At 38.2% G+C, this 23589-nt stretch overlaps 2 protein-coding genes and 1 long non-coding RNA gene across 3 annotated transcripts; 2 read left to right on the top strand and 1 right to left on the bottom strand.

Annotated features, from left to right (window-relative positions):
* Positions 1-5829: 5829 nt before the first annotated feature.
* spon2b (spondin 2b, extracellular matrix protein) lies at positions 5830-17250 on the top strand. Its single transcript, XM_084719664.1, has 6 exons — positions 5830-5988; positions 7440-7687; positions 9284-9507; positions 11348-11539; positions 11902-12088; positions 16116-17250. Exons 2-6 carry the CDS (start codon positions 7453-7455, stop codon positions 16292-16294), a joined length of 1017 nt encoding a protein of 338 aa, XP_084575790.1. The 5' UTR covers positions 5830-5988; positions 7440-7452; the 3' UTR covers positions 16295-17250.
* Positions 17251-19906: 2656 nt separating this feature from the next.
* On the top strand, positions 19907-22144 carry LOC146327187 (transmembrane emp24 domain-containing protein 11). Its single transcript, XM_084718458.1, has 5 exons — positions 19907-20191; positions 20758-20849; positions 21284-21409; positions 21583-21729; positions 21838-22144. Exons 1-5 carry the CDS (start codon positions 20062-20064, stop codon positions 21985-21987), a joined length of 645 nt encoding a protein of 214 aa, XP_084574584.1. The 5' UTR covers positions 19907-20061; the 3' UTR covers positions 21988-22144.
* LOC146327186 (uncharacterized) lies at positions 20099-23135 on the bottom strand. The gene is made up of 4 exons (XR_014770582.1): positions 23014-23135; positions 21325-21406; positions 20752-20820; positions 20099-20198 (listed from the first exon to the last, which is right to left on the bottom strand). It is a non-coding gene; the product is annotated as an uncharacterized LOC146327186 (long non-coding RNA).
* Positions 23136-23589: the final 454 nt, after the last annotated feature.

Below are 23589 nucleotides of genomic sequence, written 5' to 3'. Positions count from 1 at the left end.
TATGCATGGATGGATGGACAGATGGACATATGTTAGGGTAGTTAGGTAGTTAGGTAATATGGCTTATAAATAATATCTCAATATTTTTAGGCTATTCTGTATATGCCATTCCATTCCGTTACATACAACCCCAGCTCCAAATAATTTGGGTCACTGTGTAAACCACAAATAAAAAAAGAATGCAATGATTTACAAAAACTTCAACCTGTATTCATTTGAATACATTACAAAGATACAATAGTTAATGTTTAAACTGATTAACTTCATTGTTTTTGTAAATATACATTCATTTTGAATTTGATGCCTACAACATGTGTTAAAAAATTTGGGAGAGGGGCATGTTCACCACTGTGTTATCTCACCTCTTCTTTTAACACTCAGTAATGTTTTTCAAGATAGTGGGCATGCAGATGCAGCAGTTTGGCTCTCTGCTCAGAGAGAAAACATTCATAATTTCATTGTATAATGACACTAAAGATCTTTCTGATTGTGATTCTAAGCATTTGGGAACTGAAGACAGCAATTGTTGTTGATGTAAAAGTGAAACTCTTACCCATTCTTGCTTGATATATGACTTCAGTTGATCAACAGCCTCTGTTGTCGTATTTTTCATAATTCACCACACATTTTCAAAGGGAGACCCGTTTGGACTGCAGGCAGGCCAGTCTAGTACTCAAATACTTTGGGGTCACACTGTTGTAATACATGCTGAATGTGGCCAGGCATGTTTTTTGTTAATATGAGGCGTCTCTGAAGAAGACATCATCTGGATGGCAGCACATGTTGCTCTCAAACATGTATGTACCTTTCAGCATTAATGGAGTCTTCACAGTTGAGACAGTCAGCCATGATGCCATGGGCACTAACACATCCCCACACCATCACAGAAGCTGGCTTTTGAAAACAACACTGGTAACAAAAACCTAACTGACAGCAAGGTAAATTGCTGAAAATATTCTAAATATAGCAAACACCTAAACTAATATTGTTTATTGTTTAGGTGGCTAAAATACATTTTTTCTGACTCTGTCCACAGCAGTTTGTTGCTTAGCTTCTGACACTGCTGACTGCCATCTACTGTGATAATACACTGACTATGTATAAGTACCTCATACAACTCCGCTTCAAAAATCCAAACTATCCCTTTTAGACCCTGGTTTAAACACACTAGCAAGCCACTTTGACAGCCAGGTTTATTCTACCCACAAATCATTATTATTACCACTGACATATATAGGTTGTTGGCAGTAATCCCAGCTTCTCAACACAATACAGTATGTGCCCACAGTATCAACTCCCAGCACAGTTGCAGCAGACACGTGCCCAACTTGCCTCTTTGGCCCCGGGCTCTCGTGGTGTTTCCTGACCTATATTCTCTGAGACTCTCCTCTTCCTGGGTATTTACTGCTTCCTTTCAAACAACAGATGACTGGTCGATTTCCTACACAAACACATCTCAGACTGGTGCCAGCGTGTTTTTAAATCAAGACCAGCAGTCACTTTCCTAGTCATATGCTGAAAACATAGAGCAAAAATAGGCCATTGTTCACCTGTGATGTCCATCGCCACAGCAATAGAAGAGGCAATAATAGCATAAATTGAGCCCATACACAATAGTCTCTCACTTTTGTCTCTAGTTTGACAAGAATTCAGGGGACTATGGAGAAAACTGTGGTAAAGTGAGACTTCAGGATTATAAATTGAAATTTCATTCACATTCAGACAGCAAGGTATCAAACATTTTTATACATTTTTTATATTTAGGCTGCAGAATGACCTACAAATGCCACTAATGGAAAACAGAATAAACATACACATAAGATCTGTGTGATATGATCAAAAAATAAAGCATATGCAGTGTTTCCTCTAGGATTTTTTTCAGCAGCGGGGGCAGGCGTTCCGTTTCTCTTCTTAGAGAAATATTTCAATAAACTCATCTGAAAAATGCAGTCAGTTGTTACATAATGGTGTGTAGATATTAACGTTAGCCTAATACTATCAATTAGTTTACTCACGTTAGCGACACTGAGTTGGCCGCCACTCCTAAATGAATGTAGAAGAAACACTGATATGAGAGTAAGTGGATCTTGAGTTGAGATCAAGGTCAAGAATGAATTTCTAGGTGAAAGTTCCAGAAGAAGTGTGTGTGGTAACTACTACTAACTATTTCTTCCACTTATAAATAGGGCTGCAACTATTGATTATTTTCACTATTGCTTATTTTGAAGATTAATCATTTGGGTCAATCATGGGTTAATCATGGGTCTTCTGCAGGGGGTCCACAACCCCAAGGTAGTCCTCAAAATTACTGAAGGTGTCCACTAATTTTACATTATAATTTTGATGTTCACTGAAAAATATAATAAATAATAATATAAAAATTGTGATGATGTGATAGTTATTGAGGTATGTACCAAATAAACACATTTTTGTTCATCTGGAGATTTTTAGGCAATGTTATCAATGCAGTACTACAGTCCATCCTCATAATGTTTTGTCACAGGTTTCCTGTTTCAAAAAATTGCTTTTTGGTTATGGCTCTGTGATTTGGATACTGCATTTGGCCATACTGCCATCTTATTGCAATTGTGATGAATTAAATAGCTCTAATATATATAATTTTATTTTTTTTCAAAATGTAAAGTATCTATGAAAATGCACATTAGTATGAATCCAACATGTTATTAGCAACGATTTGCTGATTGATGATTGATTCAAAGAAAAAACAAACAAAACATTTCATTTGCACACCACTGACAAAACTACCTAGTCCACTAAACCACTGTGCAGCACCTATCCATAATGCTAAACTAGACAGTAAAGTATTATTGAAACTTGTCAGCCAATTAGCTTATAGCTAGCAGCTACAGGTGAGAGCAACAAAACAAGACCCGAAAATATTCAATGCAATATATGCAGTAGGGGTTCCTGCTCCATGTCTCTGTTAGCTAAGGGCTACTTGGCCTAAAAAACATTAAAGACCCCTGGTTTAGTCTATAAAATTGTCCATCCAATAGTCCAAAACCCATTTCTTCTATCATAAATAAAAAAGAAAAGCAGCATATATCCTTACATTTAAGAAGTTGGGACCAGCAAACAAAAAATATTTTTGCTTCAAAAAAGACTGAAACTGTTTGTTTCGATTATCAAAATAATTCAATTTCTTTTGATTAACTGATCAATTAATCAACAAATCATTGCAGCTCAACTAACATGATATTGATACTTTATCAATTCCTGTGGAATAATTCAGCTGTCTGGGGAAGTCAAAGGTCAGAGGCTTGATCCAGGACACTGCAGCAGTGTGGATGTCTGCAGACAGGAATATAAACAATGATCTTTCTAGTGAATATGGCACTCTGTTGCCTTGTAAGGTGTGATAATATACAAATTCATGTTGACTGAGGACATACATACATGTGAATCTACCTTGTGAATTAAGACTGCAGTAGTCTGTGTCCCAAGGACCAAAACTGCAAACCACCCACCTAAGCCACATTGCTCATGCTCCTTCTTCCTCTCATGCTACCCACGATAAAACTGAATACAGTACAGCACTGTTCAGTGTGTTCAAGAGTTATGATGGTGGTGATGATGAGTTAACTTTCCCTTTTCAAATGCCACTGACTGAAAGCAGACTGGAATCTAAAGTCCAAATAATAAATCCTGGAACTTGAGAGAGGTTGAGTGAGAGCAGTTGGTCTGTGTGTGTGTGCGTGTGTGTAGGTGTGTTAGTTTGTATTTTTAAGAAACGTGACCATATGGAAATCATTAGATGTGGGCTGATTCAGCATCCTGGCACATTTGTGTGTTTGCACGCGAGTATGTGGAGTGTTGTCTGCCACCTCCAGGTTCAGTAAGTCAAGCACCACGCCCCCGACCTCCATACACCCACACACATACACACGCACACATTTCTACAACCTGGCTGAGAGGCTTAAGACACACAACACAGGATCCAGGAGAAAACAGCAGCTGTTATCATGGCTACCTGTGGGGTGCGGTAGCCACACATCACACACTGAAAAACACTCTATGAGACACTGCATTGTCTGTTCATGTGTCCAGTTAAAACCAGAGTTTTCTACCATGAAAGTGTTTATTTGTGGAAAATGTGTGAAAGTGTGTGACATGTGACATTACATCTGAAAAAACGATAATGTGTTAATTATGTGTTGATAATTGAGTGCAATACGTATTGAATCACTTTGAACGTAAAAGTGAAGTATGACATTTTGTTGTAGTTACAGTTGTAAAAAAGTAAAAAGTTTTGCTTATTTTTACTTTAAAATACGACTGCCTAAACACCCTTCATCACAAGATGAGGCTGCAAAAAGAATGGGTGGATGGATGGATGGATGGATGGATGGATGGATGGATGGATGGATGGATGGATGGATAGACATCTTAAACAGATCCATTGTACTTCACATGCGTAACATAAAACAATACATGTGCTCATAGTTTAAGGCATATTTACTATGATCTGTTGACACAAACTAATAGCTGCTGACTTCACATTGCTAATTCATTCTATTACTCTGTCTTCACCACTAAAGCCTGACCAACTACAGTAACCTTAAAAGCTCAAAACCCAAGTATCAATACAGTACCAAATAGGGAGATAAGTGTATCATTTCAGCCCTACTAAACTGTCTCCTAAACACCAGTGAGCGACCACTCCATCCAAAAGAATCACCAGAAACTTCAATGCAAGTGTAACCCCACTGGCACATCACCCATTGGTTTTAAGCCTTGAGTTTGGCGTTACGGCCATCCCCATCCTGGCTTTTTTACTCATTTGCAACTGGATTTGCGAGTTCCACTTTCTACAATGTGAGTTGTTTGATCGTTTTATCTTATTTCCATCATTATAAACTGAATATCTTGGGGTGGTGGTTTGGACTGTCAGACAAAAGAAGCAATTGTTAGACACAAAATAATCAACCAGTCGATAAGGAAAACAAATACTAGTTACAGGCCTAACTGCATTCAAATGTGAGCATGATTTTTACAAGACACTGATGGAATGACTGAGCTACTGCCTGGAAAATAATAATAAAAAATATGTGGTGCAGTTTAGAAATGCTGAAGTATACAGAATTTGAAGTAAACTGATTGGGTTTTGGAAAATCGAAGTTAATTAGAATTACACACACCTAATGTAGGCTGTTGCAAAAAAACTGTTTTGAGGGTATGAGATTTCTGCAAAGCCCTGACCCAGTGCCACCAAACACATTGCCTCTTTGTGTCTTAAAGCCCATAATTCCTCGACATTTTGTTGGATAATGACTCAACTTGCCTGACTTCACGAGGCCCTGAAAAACACATCAAAGGAGTTATGCAAATTGACTGTGACACAGGCAATATAACTTCCTACATGAGTTAAAAAGCAGTGCTGAGATTGGATCTAGCAGCTCAGCTGCAATTCAAAAACCCGACTAGGAGACATTTAGAGACTTCTAGAAATACATTATTAGTCTCATTAGTCATATTTGTAGATATAGAGACCTACAGTATCACACTGTTAAATGACACTCTACCCACAGAGTTGCACGGGACCACTGGCTGAGCACCCAGAACTGCTGAACACATTAGCTAGTTAATGGGCTACTTAAAAAGAGTAGGAGAGAGAAGAGGGGGACAGCAGAGGAGGGAGAGCCAAAGTCAAAGGGCATGCAGGGGGCAGGGAAGTCATTGACAAGCAGATAGAAAGTACTGAAAGAAAAGTGAAGCAAGTTGAAGAGGGGAGTGGAGCAAGAGAGGGAAGGAGGAGGAAGAAAAGGGAGAAAGGGGGGAAAGAGGGAGAGGAGAGTGTGGGGTGAACCTCCTCAAAGACATAAATAGCCCAAAGAGGACTTGGAGCCTCGCAGTCACTCTTCCCGACAGCCACCATCCATCGCACTCCTCTCCCCTTCTCCTCACCACCAGCCCTCCTCTCCACTCATCTGCTGCACCTTCATTCATCTGGAATCCTGAGCGCAATCAGTGAGTAGTTTCTGCACCACATTTTCATCCTGTCACCACATGACAGAGCAGAGATGATGACATTCATCAGTCTGCACAAATGAGTGGAAATGACAGCTGTATTTCAGAGGGCTACCAAGTATGCATGTGCAATTATAGGCAATTATTTCTATAACAGTGGAATTGTATGCAATCTTATTTAAACAAAAACAGATTCAGATAAAGTAAGTAAAGAAGGTGACATGGAAGTGTGCATGTAACAGATTTTATATGGATGCAATGCATTATATTTAGGAAGAATTAATCTTGCAGACAAACACATCCTGTTCTATTTTTGTGAGAATATCAAAATTCTAATAGTATCCACTTTCATTTAATCAAAACTTAAAGATTAAGAACAATTATTTTGTAAGACTAGTAAGCCTAACATGTATAACTCTGCATTAAGTAGAAATTAATATATTAAAGAGTCCAAGTGATTAAGCAATATACTTAAACTGCATATGTTTTCTGTTCATGCTCTTAAAAGCAAGGATATGCTTCATAGAAAATTAATGCATGTCCCACTGGGGACCACTTAGCAGCAGGACTCTTTGTTAATCAAGGACCGTCCACACACATATTCATGAGAGGGTTTTTAATGATGCCACTAAAAGAAAATTACTTGAAAGAGGAGACACACATCATTCAAGAGTCATTGAAAGAGTTCAGTGAGGTTGCAGGATGAGTGCCATGTTGCCGCTCCCTCTGGAGCATTAAAATACAGGTTAGTGAGGATGATATGATGAGGTAGCCAAAGTTATGAAAGTCAGCTGGAACAGCTCTATTCTATTAAATAATACATCTGTGGCAGGAATGTAGAGCTCTCCAGGCTGTAACTACAACAACAACGAAGACCAAACTTTCACAATTTGCATCTAAATTAATAAAAGAGCTCCCTCTGACATTCCTACACAGCTTAACTGAGTTTACCAGTCTAAACAGAGGAAAATCAGTGGAGAACATGATTAAATGAAAGATTTTCCCTCTGACTCACATGCCCCACTTGTTAAACCCAACACTGATGCTGCAGCCAGATGCTCTGCCCTTTCAACAATTCTCCTTGTCAGTCTGGTCATGCAACAGATCTGACTGGAAAAGGACAACTGCAAGCAGAGATGCCAAAATAAATAATGAAAAGCAACTGTAAATCAGATTACAGCAAAACTTTAAAAGAGTAGTGATCATGTACAAAAAAGGTAAAGAAATTGTTTTTGCCAGTATAAAATTGATTGAATCCTGTTAATAAAGACACTTATTAGACAACTGCCCTAAATCAGACCTCCTGTAGCAAAGAAAGCATGACAAAGTGTCTAACGTGGTGATTACACCTGCACACAATTGCAGCTCAATAACGCAGCTCGATAGAAACACTAAAAATGACATTAATGTCGTCTCCTCTCTTTGACCTCAATTTTATTTATCTCCTTCAGGTCCCTCGTTATCATGGACACCACAAGGAACACCATCTCCATTTCTGAAGCACTCTACCACCTGACAGTCATGATGTTGATGTTAGGCCAAGGTGTTCACTCGATGCCTGTTCCTACTGACATCCCCATGTGCACAGCCTCAGAAACTGCCCAGTACCGACTAACATTTACTGGCAAGTGGACCCAGGCAGCTTTCCCTAAACAGTATCCTGTCTACCGTCCCCCTGCACAGTGGTCAAACATGATTGGTAAGTGGACAGCAAAAGGCATTCTTATTCGTCAGTACTGGCAGAAGACGTTGAACTAGGGCTGAACAATTTTGAAAAAAAAAATCTAATCTAATTGTGATTATTTTGACTGACATTACAATTGTGATATTATCTGCGATATTAAAGTAATGATAAGTTTTACATCATTATTCTTATTTTGACTGAAAAACATGTTAAAATGACTATGGTCAGATGTTTTTTGTAGGAATCTGTACCAAATTAAGATGCTTTTTAAGTCTGTGGAATCAAGACATGTCTGCCTTCCGACATTCATTCATTTAATAGTTTTTTGACACATATTTCACCTTTAGGAAAATTGCACCTCCTGCTATTTGAAAATTGCAGAAAGACATATTGAAATTTCAATAAAATTTCAATTAATTGTGCAGCCTTACATGGAACAGTATACTGATTGAATGAGTAACAGGAAGCTAAAGCAGAAAACTACATACAGAGAAATCCATAAAAGAAGAAAGTCCTGATTGGTTGGTAGACATGAAGTAAATGACAACAATGTCTCCCATTGAATGCCACTCAGGGTCTGACAATTGACTTATATTGGAAATAGCGTGACCACTACCCAAAAGTAAAGCCAAAGCATCTCAATCACCCCCTGGTGGCTGGCTGCAGTAAAGGTCATAAATCCTGCCTCTCCAGTCTTAGATAGGACATGGGCCAAACTAAAACATCAAAGAACACATCAAATAGAGTTTTCCCAAAGATGGTTTCTGTCATTTTAGTCAGATCTTATCCAGTTAAATAAATATGCTATAAAGAGCAGGTTGACAGCCCTGTGCCCAATTCAGTCCACCAAGTGTATGAGCTGGGACTCAAAAGCACCAAGCTCCAACAGTAATCAGTACTGTGCAGACTCTGGCTCCAAATTATGTCACCAGTGCATGATGGTAAAACTCGTACCCTGGATGTTTTTGTTTCAGTTTTGTCCGGGGAGAGGAAGTAGAGTTGTACTGCCCATCCCCATACTATGAGCTTTTACCAACACAATGTTACTGTTCCACAAACATCCCAATTCCTTAGCACCTTTTAGTTCATCATTATACAAAACTGAAGTAAAAAGTACTAGTGCTAGTGATAAAAAACAAAACAACAATAAAAATTTTGGAGTGAATGGAAGCAGGAGTTTAAGTGGCGAGAATATGACACATCTAAAGACATAACTGTGCCACCAGTTTCCTGAACTAGCCAAGAAGTAAAGCTTGTTTTTTCATCATAAACACTGCCTTCAGCAAAGGCCAATTAATGGGAAAGTGTCACAGTTAAGGAGAACTGTTTTAAGCATTAAATTGCACCGTTTCTGTATTGGTTTTACATAAGTTAACATTTGGGTCACCAAATATGTGCTTCTGAGAAATGTACACCAAGTTTAGAGGCTGGTCACCTGTGGGGACAGTGGTTAAAAATATTTTTATCTATTCGTGCCACTGATTTAATTAACTAACACATCTTGATTAGTATAAACAAATAAGACATAACCTACTTTTTATATACATACAGTATATAAACTGAAACTATAAACTATATAAACCTGTCCTTTCCCTCCCTCTCAACTTATAGGGGTGACACACAGCTCCGACTACCACATCTGGCAGCGTAATGAGTTTGCCAGCAATGGAGTGAGGGAGTTTGCGGAGAAAGGCGAAGCCTGGACACTTATGAAGGAAGTTGAAGCGGCCGGCGAACGCATTCAGAGTGTTTATGGGATCCTCTCTGCTCCCGCTGTTGTGGGAGGCACAGGCCAGATGAACACAGAGTTCGAGGTCTTCGCCAGGCACTCCTATGTAAGTCACTCAACACCTGGTTTCCCTCCGTCTGGGTCAGGGCATTGAGTACATCAGAGGCCTTTTTCTGATGGGTCAATAAACGGTACATAGCAAGGTGGTGTGAGGTGGTACGATGCTATCCTTAGCCTCAGTCAGCAGAGAAGAGCTAAAGAATATCTTAAAATGTTATCAATCGCAGCTCTTGTTAAGACCAAGGCTATTTTTTGTTAGCTTCATGTGTGGTTTTAGCAATAACTCTTGTCAGATATAATTTTGCTATCAAAAGACAGACTTACAATCTCATTATAGATATGCAGATTTCCAGTTTGACCATATTATAAACTGGTTATTTAGAAGTGAAAATGGAAATGTGCAAGAGTTACTGCCCTAACTGTCAGGTCCTAACTGGTATAAATATTATACTTACTTATTATACTTACTGTAATTGATCAGTGCAGCATTATAATGGACATTATGGTTGCAGTTCATCCATTTAAGTGTTTTACATTAGATAAACTAGATCAGGACTGTGGTTCCCAATTTGAGCTGTTGTGAATTTCCACTGAGGCTGTTGCATAACCCATGACTGTAAGTAACAACAGCCAGAACTATAAAAATAAGATCACAGTTGTAAAAAACCTAAAATTACCTTAAATTAAAAGTTCATGTCCCAAGTGTCATTTCCACCAAGTTATAAGTTGTCATACTATTTCTAATTGCTGATCATAAAAATGCATTAGATAATGAGAAAGAGCTGCATTGTGCCCTTTTAACTTGGTTGATGCAGCAAAACAGTTAATGCTGCTATAAAACAAGCCAGACTTTTCTTTCCATAGACTGCAGCCTAAAGAGAGCTTCTGAAATTTATGTGTGATGCGTAGCTGGGTAGGTCATAACTTTCCGAACACATCTGAACAAACACAATGTTAGGCTTGGACAACAGAAGGTCTGTCTTGGAGGTGAGAGAAATGGAAAAAAGCCAGTTGGAGACAGAAGATACTCACCAACTCAAAACAAACTGTACTCTGGAAGTGAAATAATACCACATGTTAAGAGACATGTGAGACATGTAGACTACTAATTCCCAGTATGATGATACACACTTCTAATTTAACTTTAATTATAGCACAGTGAAAAACACTCTCATAGAATATACATAATCCATATGGATGATTTAAAGGGCAACTTCACCAATTTTACACATCATACGTGAAAAAAGTTATGTAAAGCCTTTTGTGGTTCCGGAGGGATGATGTCATTTGAGTTGAGTGGGACGGGCCTGAAGACTACAAGTCTGAAAATTAAATTTAAATCTGTGGTTGTGAAGTTGGAAACCAGTTAGCCTACCAGACTCTGTAATCCTTATTTCAGCTTGAGGCTAGTAGCTCAAGGACACATTAGCAACTATTAGTATAATGCACCCAAACCAAACAATTGGTAGTTGGGTTGCATTGCGGGTAATGTAGGTGCCAAAATTTAACACAAAAGAGGAATGGAGGAATACATGGAATACACAATATCTCTGGTTCTGCTGCATCAATTACAATAGCTTACTAAATATAATTGGAATTCAACTCAGACCACAAAAACCTACTTGTTTCTTCGTGGCTTTAACCCACTGACCAACTGTCACAGCATGAGGTAGAACAGTTATCCAATGGCAAACACTGGGGCAAATTCATATATGATGACATAAAATAACAATCCTTTTCCATTCTGTTTCCCACCCACGTCCTTCTCCTCTCTTCTTATCTCCATCGCTCTCTGACCCACCTCCTCATTTCCCTCTCTTTCTCTTTTTTGTCTCTCTACACTCTACCTCCTTCCCCACGCTCTACTTCCTGCTCTCTATGTGCAGCTGTCGTTTATCGTGCGAATCGTTCCAAGTCCAGACTGGTTTGTGGGTGTGGATAGTGTTGACCTGTGTGACGGTGACCACTGGAAAGAGAATGTATCACTGGAGCTTTTCCCATATGATGCAGGAACTGACAGCGGGTTCACTTTCTCCTCTCCCAACTTCGAGACCATTCCACAGGACAAAATCACACAGGTGTGTCAGCTGGTGCAGAGCACAACATCGACCAGTCTACAGACAAAAATCATGAATTGTGTGAACAGGGACATAAGCTTAACATTGCTTGATAAAACCAGAGTTCACAACAGAACATAAAACAAAGGCCTTGAAGGTTTTAATGGCATTAGAGTGGACATTTTACACTATTACGCTAATTATCACCAGATAATAATTGGCATGATCACTGTAGTACCTTATATACTGACCTAAAAATACTCAATTAAAGATGTCACTATAAAAGCTGGTGCTTCTTTTCACTTCCTATGAATCAATATATATTCACTATTATTACTTTTATATATATTATCATACATACATTTACTATTTCCCCTCCACAGATCACATCTTCCTTCCCTAGCCACCCTGCCAACTCCTTTTACTACCCCCGCCTAAAGCACCTGCCACCCATTGCCAAGGTAACACTGACCAAGATAAAGAAGACCAATCAGATCATCAGCCTGCCTGTGGAGCCCACCCAGTCCAACCAACTGCCAACAGGAAACGAAATTGAAGACACGCTCATAAGTAAGTTTGAGAACAAATACTAGCTAAATATAATGTGATGAATTACTGATCCCACCCAGTAAAAGACAATGTAGTTATTACTCTACACTCATTTTAACGCACAGATGTGTGGATTAAGTCTTGTGTTAAAACAGCACTGGAGACTACATATTACCAATTACAGCAGACATTTTTACAAGAAAAGATACTCACAATCTTGATCTTTAATGTCAGATCTTGAGATCTTCTCCAAACTGAATACTTCGAAGGTTGTTTCATTAAGTTTCTAGTTGTGAGATCTATCAAACATCCCCCACACTGACCTCAACAACTGTAGCTGCAGTACACAGACGTGTTGGAATGTAATGCTAAATTTATGTATACGAGTCAAGGCTATCTTATTTTAGCCAGGAGTGGGAGTAGTGCATTTCAAGGCTTATCAAAAACCAAAACATCACACAACAGTTTATAATACTAACAGACTAGATTTTACAAGTTTTATGATGGCAACAATCTTAGATTTTTTCACAATGTTTGTGAGGTAAACAGCAGAAATATAAAATGACCCACCAGGAATGATCGCTTCCATTTATTGTTTGGCCAATGCAGCACCTTGACGATGCACAGTTACAGTAATGTTTTTAAGAGTGGGTCCCCACTTGTTTGTTTCCTGAGTGTGCAGGCAATGCTAGACATACTGGCCGGTTATGGCCGGTTTCACACTATTATTTAACGGTTTTATTCAGAGAAGCATAACAAATGCACCAGGAAAGGCAGGGAAGAAGACTCCAAGCATAAACAATATTAAATATTTAAAAAAAAAACAAAAAAAAAACGTCTTTTCAGAAATAAGCAAATGAAAAAAAAATGCATTCAACAGGATTTGTTAGACTTATAGGATTCATGTAATTCATTTTGACAAAAGAGAGATCCCACAAGGTAATTTTAAGCACTATGCAAAAATGTCTTGTAGCAAAACTAAAATATGGTTGTTTTACAAATATAATCTATTAAAACATATGCTATACATAGACAGCACAACATGCTGAAATGTGGATTAATAAGATCAACATGTAAGTAATACTGTAGTTTTGCATTCACCTTTCCTACTCTAATCTGCCTCTCTCCATTTCACTCACACTTATGGAATAATATACACATTTAAAATAAAAAAATATAAACTAGTAAAACTAATTAAAAAATATAAATTCTAAAAAATAACTTAATCGATTCACAGATGTAGGATTTCAAACAATGCTAGGGGCTTTAATCTTTAGTCTTTTGCTGGCTGAAATGAAGGCATTTGGGAACCATTACAGGCCACACACAAACTCAATTACTTCAAACCAGAAATGAGAGAAGCCATGTGAGGATAGGGCATCAGAAAATTCCAGGGGCACATCTGGTATCCAGTGGAAAAGATGATAAGTAAGATGAGAGACTGAGAAAGTGAAAGGGCATTTTAAGAAAACTATGTAGAAATTATGTACAGTCAGCAACATTCTGGTCACAATCCAAAATAGGATGCAGACACGTTTTAACAAGAGCTGGATCCATAAGGTGAAGCTGTATTTACTTAATGTTGGTTCTCAGGCTGTTAAATTTAAAGACCCTCTGTTGTACAGATTAGTGGTAACAGTAAAAAGCCCAACTGCAAGGAAGACCAGAAACAGCTTGGAAAAATAAAGATGAAGAGTGTGTCAAACTACAAGTAAAGCCAACACTGCAGCAGTCGAACAACCTGTCTGTGACTGATGCTTTCCAATATGACAAGGAGGGTAAAATAACCTTTTCTAAACACACAGTTCACCACAGAAAATCTAACAGATGACTGGACTGGGAACTGAACAGATAGCGTGTCAACCTGGCAGTAGAGCTGACAATGCGGTAATCAGATTTGGTGTTTAGGGTGACTGTAAAGGTCTGACTCAGCATCACAGCGACAAGCCCGTTCCCTTGACAACCCATCAACAAACAATAGAGAGGGGCCAAGAATCTGTTGGGGTTTCCTGCCTTGATCCCAATGCTCCGTCCTACCCATCCATCTGTTTCTCCCTCCCTCCCTCCATTAGCCCCTCTGTCTCTTTCATGCTTTCCCCACAGGGCTTTCTTCAACAACTTTCATTACAGATTTGCAATCACCTGCTATAGACTGTATCTGGGGAGTATAATACGGATGTAAAATAATATAAATCAGCTTTTGCCTTTCAAAGAATTATTATTATCATGTTATCCTTCCCTCTGTCCTTAATGGACACACAAGATGAAGGGAGATCCGACTTGCTTGTTCCATCCCTCCATCCGACCGTCCATCCATGCAGCTTCCGTACCGCCTCCCATCCTTCTGCTTTTCTACTCTTTAACCGACGACTAAGTCTGTGATACATATCAACCGCACACTCACATAAGCTCACAACAAGGTTGGCTGAGGTGGCCCCACAAGTTCACAATGTTAAAGAAAGGGAGCTAAAATGCTTGAAAAAGGGCACCCTAAGACAAAATATTTGCTTGGAATTCTGAGAGCAGCTGCTAGAAAAAGCAGTTACAAGGAAGTGGAAAATTGTGGGAAAGTGGGAAATTTTTATAATAGAAAGAGTCACCTTCTACAGTGATGCTTTAGGAAAATTAATTTGAGGAAATTTCAGAGAAATGAAAAATGTACATCACACATTCTTTAAAATTGGGACAAATCATGTCCTACCAAAAAGACTTATTATTCCTACTAACCCTCTCATTTCATTTTTTTCTTGTGTATGTAAATGTATTGTATTGTACCAAATGTATGTATATATAAAATGTTTTTTTTTTGTTATTGCTAAACTTACCCCTTGCCAGAAAACACTCTTGTCCCAGACAAGAATTCACAAATTCAAACTGCAAAATTGCAAAATATGTTATAAGCCTTCATCTCACTTCCTGGTTTAAAAAAAGGCAGGAATACTGCTCAAGCATTGGTAAACTTTCTATTTTTTGACAAATTCATCAAATAATATTGGTATCAAATGTGTCTCAAACATAACTAAATATGTATTTTGATTGGCATTAAGAGAAATTAAAAAATGAAGTGCCGTGAAATGAATAAAAATGTAACATTTCGTCAACTCCGTAAGACATCAGATATTGATATTGGAGTTGACATGTATGCTGACAGAGGTGACACAACTCTCAATTCTTTGTGATAACTGAATAATATGTTTGAAACATTTTTTCCCCCAATTTAATAATAAATAAATGAATAAAAATAAGTCAGTGTCCCTCAAAACCAGTCAAAAAGGTCTGGACATCCCCTCTATGTAACATCAACTCTGTTATGAGGTCATAGAGAAGTTTTCTCTGTTATAATAAGACAAATTACATTATCAACAGAAACTGATAATGTACAGAACGAGACAGTAAATTGCTGGAAAGTTGGCTCATTTTATGAAGGTCTTTAACTAAAGATAGTTGTGTAAACTGCTATGATTATGTGATTCAAAATCAAGGTTTTAAAAAAAGGAAAAAGGAAAAAACACGTATTTCACTTGAGAGGCCTTTTAGCAAGGCTGCGGTTGATTCATTAAGTGGTTAGCACTGTTAACTGTGAGGCAGAGCTATTCTGACAAAGAGCAAGCTCAGTCAGCAAAAAAATTCACTCAATAAATGAAGGTTAAAAAATTCAGAATCACAATCAAACATAACCCCAGCAGCACAACTGCTGCCAAGAATCTATAACAAGAGGCTATGGGTTCATAAAAAAAGTGCACACACAGCATGCCACCATTTCTTGTAATTCCCTTGTATTATTATATTCACTTTTAAAGACAAATAAGGGCTGAAGGGCAGTGATTTTCCTTAATATTAATAAGTCCACTTTTTTCCATTAAAATCTTTAAAAGGAAACTAAAATATCCACTCACACATGTCAACCATTGCCTCCTGACAACAAATACAGTACATTGCAAAGGAAGGCAATGCACTCCCACTTAAGGGCTGAAAAGCAACAACTTAAACAAAATTGCAAACCGAACCTAAATGTTAATGTGAGTACAATCCCCTCCTCTCACTGCAGATACCCCTCTGGACTGCGAAGTGTCAGTGTGGTCTCCTTGGGGCTTGTGCAAAGGCAAGTGTGGAGACTCAGGTGTGCAGCACCGCACACGCTACATCCTAATGCACCCAGCCAACAATGGAGCAGCGTGCCCCCTGCTGGAGGAAGACAGAAAGTGCTTCCCAGACAACTGTTTATGACTAGGCCAGGACAGGAGGGAGAAGAAAGAGAGGAAGGAGCGGAAAGAGAAGAAAGAGAAGAAAGAAAGAAAAGCCAGGAAAGGGAGGAAAGGACGAAGACGAAGGAACAACAGTAAAAGGTCTGCAGCGTATTCACATGAGGCCTAAATATGATGAATCGCACTCCCTTCTTTCCTCCCTGGCCATGGTGTCTGTCTGTGGAAGTGATTAATGTACTGATTGACTGTCTAACTGTTACATTGGGAGAGTGACATTATAAAAAAAAGTCTCATCCTCAAGTCACATTGATAGATCTGACAGTGCTACAGAGGTGTAGTTTGGCAAGAAATAGCTATTAGACACCAGTTCAGTTTTGGCAGATTATCAAAATTGTCTGAGGATAAAACAGTGCTGTTTTAAACACAGCCATTAACTGAAAACACATTTTCACATTATAATTGGGTTTGGTTTGACATTTCTGAAGATCACAGACTTTTGTTTCCCCACAGTAGATTAAAACTCCCAGCTTTCATTTGGTGGATTTGGAAATAAATCCACATAAATGATACTTAAGATCTAAAATCCCTCTATCCAAGAAATGCTTAACAGAAAATCCACATAATATCAGCTCAGGCACAGGGGAAAACAAGATGCCTCAATAGTTCCATTTGCAGAAATAGCACTAGCAGAAAAGTGAGTCAGACAGCAATTAATGCACAGTCCTCTAATTATGCCACAGTCAAAGCATAATGTTTTCAGAGACATTGTGATTGTTTTCCTGAAGACAAAGAATATATTTATTAACAGGATTTTAACCTGTAGTGTACAGTATATCAAATCTGAAAGTAATAGTTTGTATTCCTTTATATTATTGAGATATTAGTTCAATACAGAAAATAAGTTTTTTGTAAAAAAGACGAAAAATGTACAAAAAAATGTATGTTGTCTGTAAGGTCAATAAAGTGTAAATATCTTAAGATGTTGTGACCACATTGATAAGTGTTCTTTTGAGAAAGAGATTGTTGTTTCGGGAAGAAAGATACTGCATTTGTCAAAATAAAATTAACAGCTGTCAGTTAAATTATTTTCCATCATATGGATTTAAATCTTTCCTTAGTGCCACTGTCCAGTGCAATGTTTGACTTTTCAATTTGAACCACATATTTGGGCTTACTTACATTTGGGCTCCTAAGGAAATATTACTAACACTGGGGCTGCAGGATTAAATTGAGTGTAGAGAGCTGTAGCTTTCAACTGGATGACCCCGGTTCAAGCTCTGGTGTTGGCTGGGATTCACTCTGATGAAGTGTGGGTCATAAAACGGATGAATGTGCTCACTAAGTATTTAAAACAGTTCACCAAATGTTGATTTAGATTATGAGGCCTGAAATCTCACAGAGCTCACTTCAGGCAGTGACGTCCAGAGCGGCACATCTCAGTAAGAAGCAGGAGTCTCATTTAACAGGCAGAATAGACAGCAGTTACACATAAAGTTACTTTTGTTTCAGTTGAGATATCTGGGCAGGACGAAGACTACTCAAGGTGAAACAGATCGAAAAGAACGATATTGGCATAAATATGTAAAACACATAAAATCACTTATAACTCCCCTCCCCATTCCCACCAAGCAACACAGAAGCTATACTGCAGATGAAAGATTGAACAGCAAAAAGAAATAAACATCTGGTGTGTGAGGGATCTCCTTCTGTTTTGAATGACAAGGGGGAGGAAAATTACAGAGGCAGAGAAGCAGGAGAAACAGCAAAGGAGCAGATCCAGTTTCTGGCTTTCCTGAATAGTCGTTTCATCAGCTAAGTCTGAGAGGTAAGAGTAAAGTATATGCCCAGTATGCAGCTGTTTGTATCATACAACAAATATACACTGTATTACACTGTGTTATGTACTGAGACTTCATTGTCAACCTAGAAACCACAGACTTTGTTTTGATTTGCTCATGAAATCTGATGTTTTCACATCACAGATGATGAAGAAAGGCATGAAAACGTGAGTCTGACATGTAAAACATACTCATGTAGGCTGCTGTAGGGGTTTGGTGGTGGTTGTGGTGTGTACTTAAAAAGGAGGAACTAATTAATAATGTTTATAGTATGCAACAACAATATTTAATACTCTTGTCACAGGATAATCTATTAACACTAGCAGAAAGAATTTCTGTATGAACTCGTGTGTGGCTAGCAGCACTATGTCGTTCACGGGGAACTGCAGATTGTTAGTATTATTGCAAAATATATTTTGGAATGGTTACAGAGATAGACAGAATTTAATACTGATTTAGTATTCACACTTTCTGTAAAGTGAATATTTCTCCCACACTACTGAAGTGTAGGAGGAGAAGCAAATCTGATTCTTTGCTTACTTTGAAGGATAACAACTTCTGCAGATGTTTAATACGAGAAGGGTTTATCCTGTGTGTGGGGGTTTACATTATAAGCATAAGGCAACTATTGTATGTAACGGTTTGGATTACAATCTTCACTCAATTTCCAAAGACGTTTGGGACTCTCTTGCATATTGTAACAAACACTGTAACACTGGTATGCCTCACTAGAGTTGTCATTATACCTGAATTTGAAACTTCAATACAATACTTGTACAATATTCTATACCTCTTTCAATGGCACAGCAAAAAGAAAATAAGCCCTAATCACACAAAATAGGATAATGTTTTTAATTTAACAACCTGCACACTGTGCTGGTTGTTAAATTAAAAAAAGTACTGTGATTTTGCTGCAAGCCAAATTTCACACAGGACAATCAAGACTAAACTGAACTGAGGTTTTGACTGAGCACTTAGATAATTTTTTAAGGGCTCTGGTACTTTCAATATTATAAGTAATGATGTGATGTTGTTTTGAACATGTGGTATTGTGAAGATTATTCCTTTCTGACTTAAAATAAAGTGTTTTGGGGGGTCATTGAAGGTCTAAGGTCCTTGAGTCCCTTGAGATAAGTTTGATATGTGATACTGGGCAATAAAAATAAAACTGATTTGATTTGAAAGGTTAAAAGGTGAGCACAATAATTTAGAAGAACTATAAAATACTGCAATAAGACAGTAGGGCAGAAATGAGAAGTGCATCTGGGAAGATTAAACATCAGTCATCACAATACAGTGTTCTCATATTCTCTCCCTAGAGAGACAATGAAGACGTATAAACACCTTCTTGAATGTTACTTGCTCTTCTTGCATCTTGTTGATAGCTAGTGATGTATCCCTTAGGCCACATCTATCACTTTCAATTTAGTGGGGTAAAAGCAGAGCTGCACTTGACCCTGCAGTGCAAACAAGTCTACTGCAGTATTAACTCTAACATGATTAATACCATTACCCAAAGCTCTTACATTATGATACTGATTGGCAGATACTTTTTGCATAATTGCAACAGAAAATATGGCATGTGCCAGGGTAATGGTGCTACTCCTATTTTCAGGTTGGTGTATTATGAGTACACTGTTGGATAATCTGTATCTGCTGTCAGTCTCAGTCAGCCTTGCTATTGGCTCCCACGTTAACCAGTCACAAAACAACCACAATGTTTTGTCACACAAAGTAGCACCTGTGAGTTTCTCACACTCAAACTGTCTCCCTTACAACTTTCCACTCCAAATATATGCTATAGGTCATGAGAGTTTGGCTATAGTTGATGAAAAGTACCTCAATCTTGAGTAGGAGTTAAAAAAAAAAAAAAAGGTCGACTGGAACAACAGGCCAAACATTTGGTCACTGTCAAGTGTACTGCAACTTAATAGCTCATTGTTAACTGAAAATGGGTTTGCGAGGCATTGGCTTTCTCCTCCAGTGTTACCTGATGTTGGCAGCAGCTATGTATTTTGATCTCGGAGAACAGGAGGAAAAATGCATCATTGAGGAGATTCCTGAAGACACACTGGTTACTGGTGAGTCCTGGAGAGGAAATATTCCTCCTGAGTGTCGTTTACAATCTCAACAGAGGTAATGAATGTGGAACTGGATTCTTAAATCTGTATTGTGAATTGCCACGTGATTGCTGAATCACACTGTAATGTACTTCATTTATAGTGTCTCTACTTTCAGTGAGTGCAAAGGCCATTTTTGACTTCCAAACTGCACATTAACAGATTTGTTCTGTGCTTCAACAACAAGAAACAGCAATGAAAATGTAATTAAATTAATTGTGCACTCCACTCTGTGTACTCACAAGTGCTAAATATTTCTTATAATTAGTACTACAATCAGAGACAGATAAAAATAACACAATAACATTTGTTTTTACAGAAATATGTCAATGACTCTATGTATTAAATATTATATTACGTATAAATATTGAATATCATGATTTTTAATATAAATGCATAATTTCTACTGTGTCTTCATGCTCAATCTAATCCTGGGATGTTGTTACAAGCTTGAGAATGACTTTGACTATAACTGTGTGTGATTGCGTATGCAGGTGGACTCATGTGAGACTCTATCTTACCTTCAGGTTACTTCTTGTTGGAGCCTTGGGATTTGAAGGCGGTCACCCACTCCCCTCACCTTGGCATCACTGTTACAGTGAGAGACCCAAACCATGAGGTACTGTACTCACAGGAGAGGTATATCACCCAACCAAAACATGTGTGGGCTGGTTTCCCCATTCAAACCAAACCCAAACAAGAACAAAATGAATTTAACAGTGCTACTAAAAATTAGTGCTACCGGTTTGATTGATGAAAAGTTACAAGATGTAGGGCATAAGTCTTTATTTCTGTTTTTGGATCATATGTTCTCACACCTCTAGCTCAGCTTTTTGCCCACTGATGTGGTCCCAATATGAAAAAATGAACCAATGAGAGAATTTATGAGCTATATATTGATGATTATATAATAGCAATACTTGATTCCTCTTCATATACTTTTATATCACTTCCTATTTCTCTTTCGCAATTGACTGGTCAAGAAGAATCATTTATATGTTTTGTTAACCCATAAGAAAGAAACAGTCTAATAGTGTAATTCCTGCTCTTTAGGTTCAGATGTCCAAACGCTATGGTAAATTTGGCAAATTTACCTTCACGGCTCATGCCTCTGGTCAGCACTACTTCTGCTTCCAAACAAACTCCACAAGGTTTTCTGTCTTTGCTGGAGAGAAGCTGGTGAGACCCAAGGACACAAACATATAATTAATGTAATATAAGAGGGAAAATACAGTGACACATACATTATACTAGTATTCCAGAAGCACTACAATATCATATCACACATGCTCAAAGTGCAGAATCATAGATTTTGAAAACAACCCCTAATTATTCTCCATTGTGTTGTACAGAAGCTGCATTTGGACATTCAGATGGGAGAGCACTCGATAAACCCCAACACTGAAAAGACCAAAGACAACATGGAGATTCTGGAGAACAGCCTCAGCCACCTCATAGAGCAGATGATGTACATCACCAGGCAGCAGAAGTACCAAAGGGTAAATGAGCATTTTACTGTCCTGAACCAACACACCAATGTTTTTAATATTTATCATCAACAGCAAGATTTCATGTCTCCATGTTTTATATTCCCTGTTCTCATTCAGGAGAAAGAGGAGGTGTTTCGTCAGATCAGTGAGGACACCAACAGTAAGGTGCTATGGTGGGCTGTGGTGCAGACCTCTATTCTGCTGTCAGTTGGTTTCTGGCAGATGAAACGGCTCAAAGACTTCTTTATTGCCAAGAAGCTGGTCTGATGATGACCTCTGTCCTGACAGCTCTGAGCCTGATGAACTTATAGCATGTCTTGTCAATATCCATTCCAATCCTGTGGGCTACAACAAGTATACTTTATGGCTATTATCACATTGAAATTAAAAGCTCTCTTCTCTTATTGTCAATCAGCCCACGACACAGGATACGCAGGGGTTCTCAAAGTGCAGCCTGTGGACTAGTGGTGGCCCTTATTAAATTTCTGTGCAGCCTCCAAATATGACCCGAAATGCATTCATGATATTTTAATAATTCTTTTTCAATACCTTCACTTTCAGTAGCCTACATTTAATACGCAACTCAGAAAAACTGCAACCCCCTAAGAAGTGCCTGTCAGGTCAGAAAGCTTGCAGAAAGCTACTGGTTGCACAGTAGCTATAGGGGCACCTTGCAAGCGAAATTATGTTCTATCGTCAGTGCAGGTTTGAGTTCACTGTTTATACTTCTGTTAAAATAAATTGATACTTATATCTCACAAGGTTCATCAGGACGGACACAACACAGAATATATGAGAGAATAATAAAAAAGTCTTTTGAAGCAGAACTGTCTCGTGATTATTTCCTTTTTGAAACAATAAGCAAATTGAATTAAATAGTTTTTACGCATAACTTACCTCAAGGATAAATATTAAATCAGTCTTAGTAGGGCTAAAGATTTAAATACGTCATATAAGCTAACACAGATAGTCGGTACGATATATAAATTAACCTAGCTAGTTAGCTAGCAATCGTTAGTTAACGTCACGCTAGTTAGCTAGCTAACTTTAGCATAATAAAAAAATCGTCGTTATCTTCTATAGGACATATGAATCTGGACTGACAGTTACAGCAGTTACAGTTAGTCATATAGCGTTACGTTATATATAATTAATTTTTTACTACGTCATATCATTAATTAACAGACAAGAACAGTGTGGCTACGCTGGTTCTTCGGTTCTACGCACTACGCAGTTAACGTTAAAGCCGTTAAAGTTCAAATTACTTCAACTTTGACCTTGTTTGCCGCTGACCTTTCAAAGCGCAACCAATGAGAAAACAGCTGTTTGTAACGACGCAGGCAGAAGAGACCACAGACGTGTGAAAGTGGCACAAGCCCAGGCTGGGTCATAGCTGATGGTCGAGTCGTGATGGGAACCCCAGACCCGCAGAAGATCTCGCGAGAGTGATCATTTTAACGTCGCAATGAGGAGCAACATTCAGATATATCGCGAGAATTTCGCAAATCAAGGTTCCCTCCCAGATACGACTGAAGAAAAGTGTTTCAGCGTTCCCCAAATTCAGTTGTGTTCCAAAACACATTAAAAACAGAATACGATCTCGTCAGTAAACGTAATGCATAGCGAAATGTAAACAGTCAGGTTGGGTTTTAAGATTTGTGAATCATAGTTTATGAACTTTGTAACATTCAGAACTAACTCGCGGTGAATCCAGAACAACTTTGTTATCATATGAAAGCACAGTGCAACTCTTCTGACCTCTGCCAGGCTTCCAGGGTTGTGTGTCGAATAGAACCCCAGATACACGAAAGATCTCGCGAGAGTTATCATCAGAGTTATCAACACAATTAGTTTGTACAACCTGAACAA

This window comes from Lutjanus erythropterus, chromosome 5, assembly GCF_056507025.1.
Source record: "Lutjanus erythropterus isolate fLutEry1 chromosome 5, fLutEry1.hap2, whole genome shotgun sequence".
NCBI lineage: Eukaryota > Metazoa > Chordata > Actinopteri > Lutjaniformes > Lutjanidae > Lutjanus > Lutjanus erythropterus.
The sequence above is the reverse complement of the archived record's forward strand: the minus strand, read 5'-3'. Positions and strand labels throughout refer to the sequence as shown.

Coding starts and splice junctions, on each gene's coding strand:
- spon2b (XM_084719664.1), top strand. CDS start 7,453: ATGGACACCACAAGGAACACCATCTCCATTTCTGAAGCACTCTACCAC. Junction 11,540..11,901: donor CACAGGACAAAATCACACAG/GTGTGTCAGCTG, acceptor TCCCCTCCACAG/ATCACATCTTCCTTCCCTAG. Junction 12,089..16,115: donor AATTGAAGACACGCTCATAA/GTAAGTTTGAGA, acceptor CTCTCACTGCAG/ATACCCCTCTGGACTGCGAA.
- LOC146327187 (XM_084718458.1), top strand. CDS start 20,062: ATGGGTTTGCGAGGCATTGGCTTTCTCCTCCAGTGTTACCTGATGTTG. Junction 20,192..20,757: donor TGAAGACACACTGGTTACTG/GTGAGTCCTGGA, acceptor TCTTACCTTCAG/GTTACTTCTTGTTGGAGCCT. Junction 20,850..21,283: donor TGAGAGACCCAAACCATGAG/GTACTGTACTCA, acceptor CCTGCTCTTTAG/GTTCAGATGTCCAAACGCTA.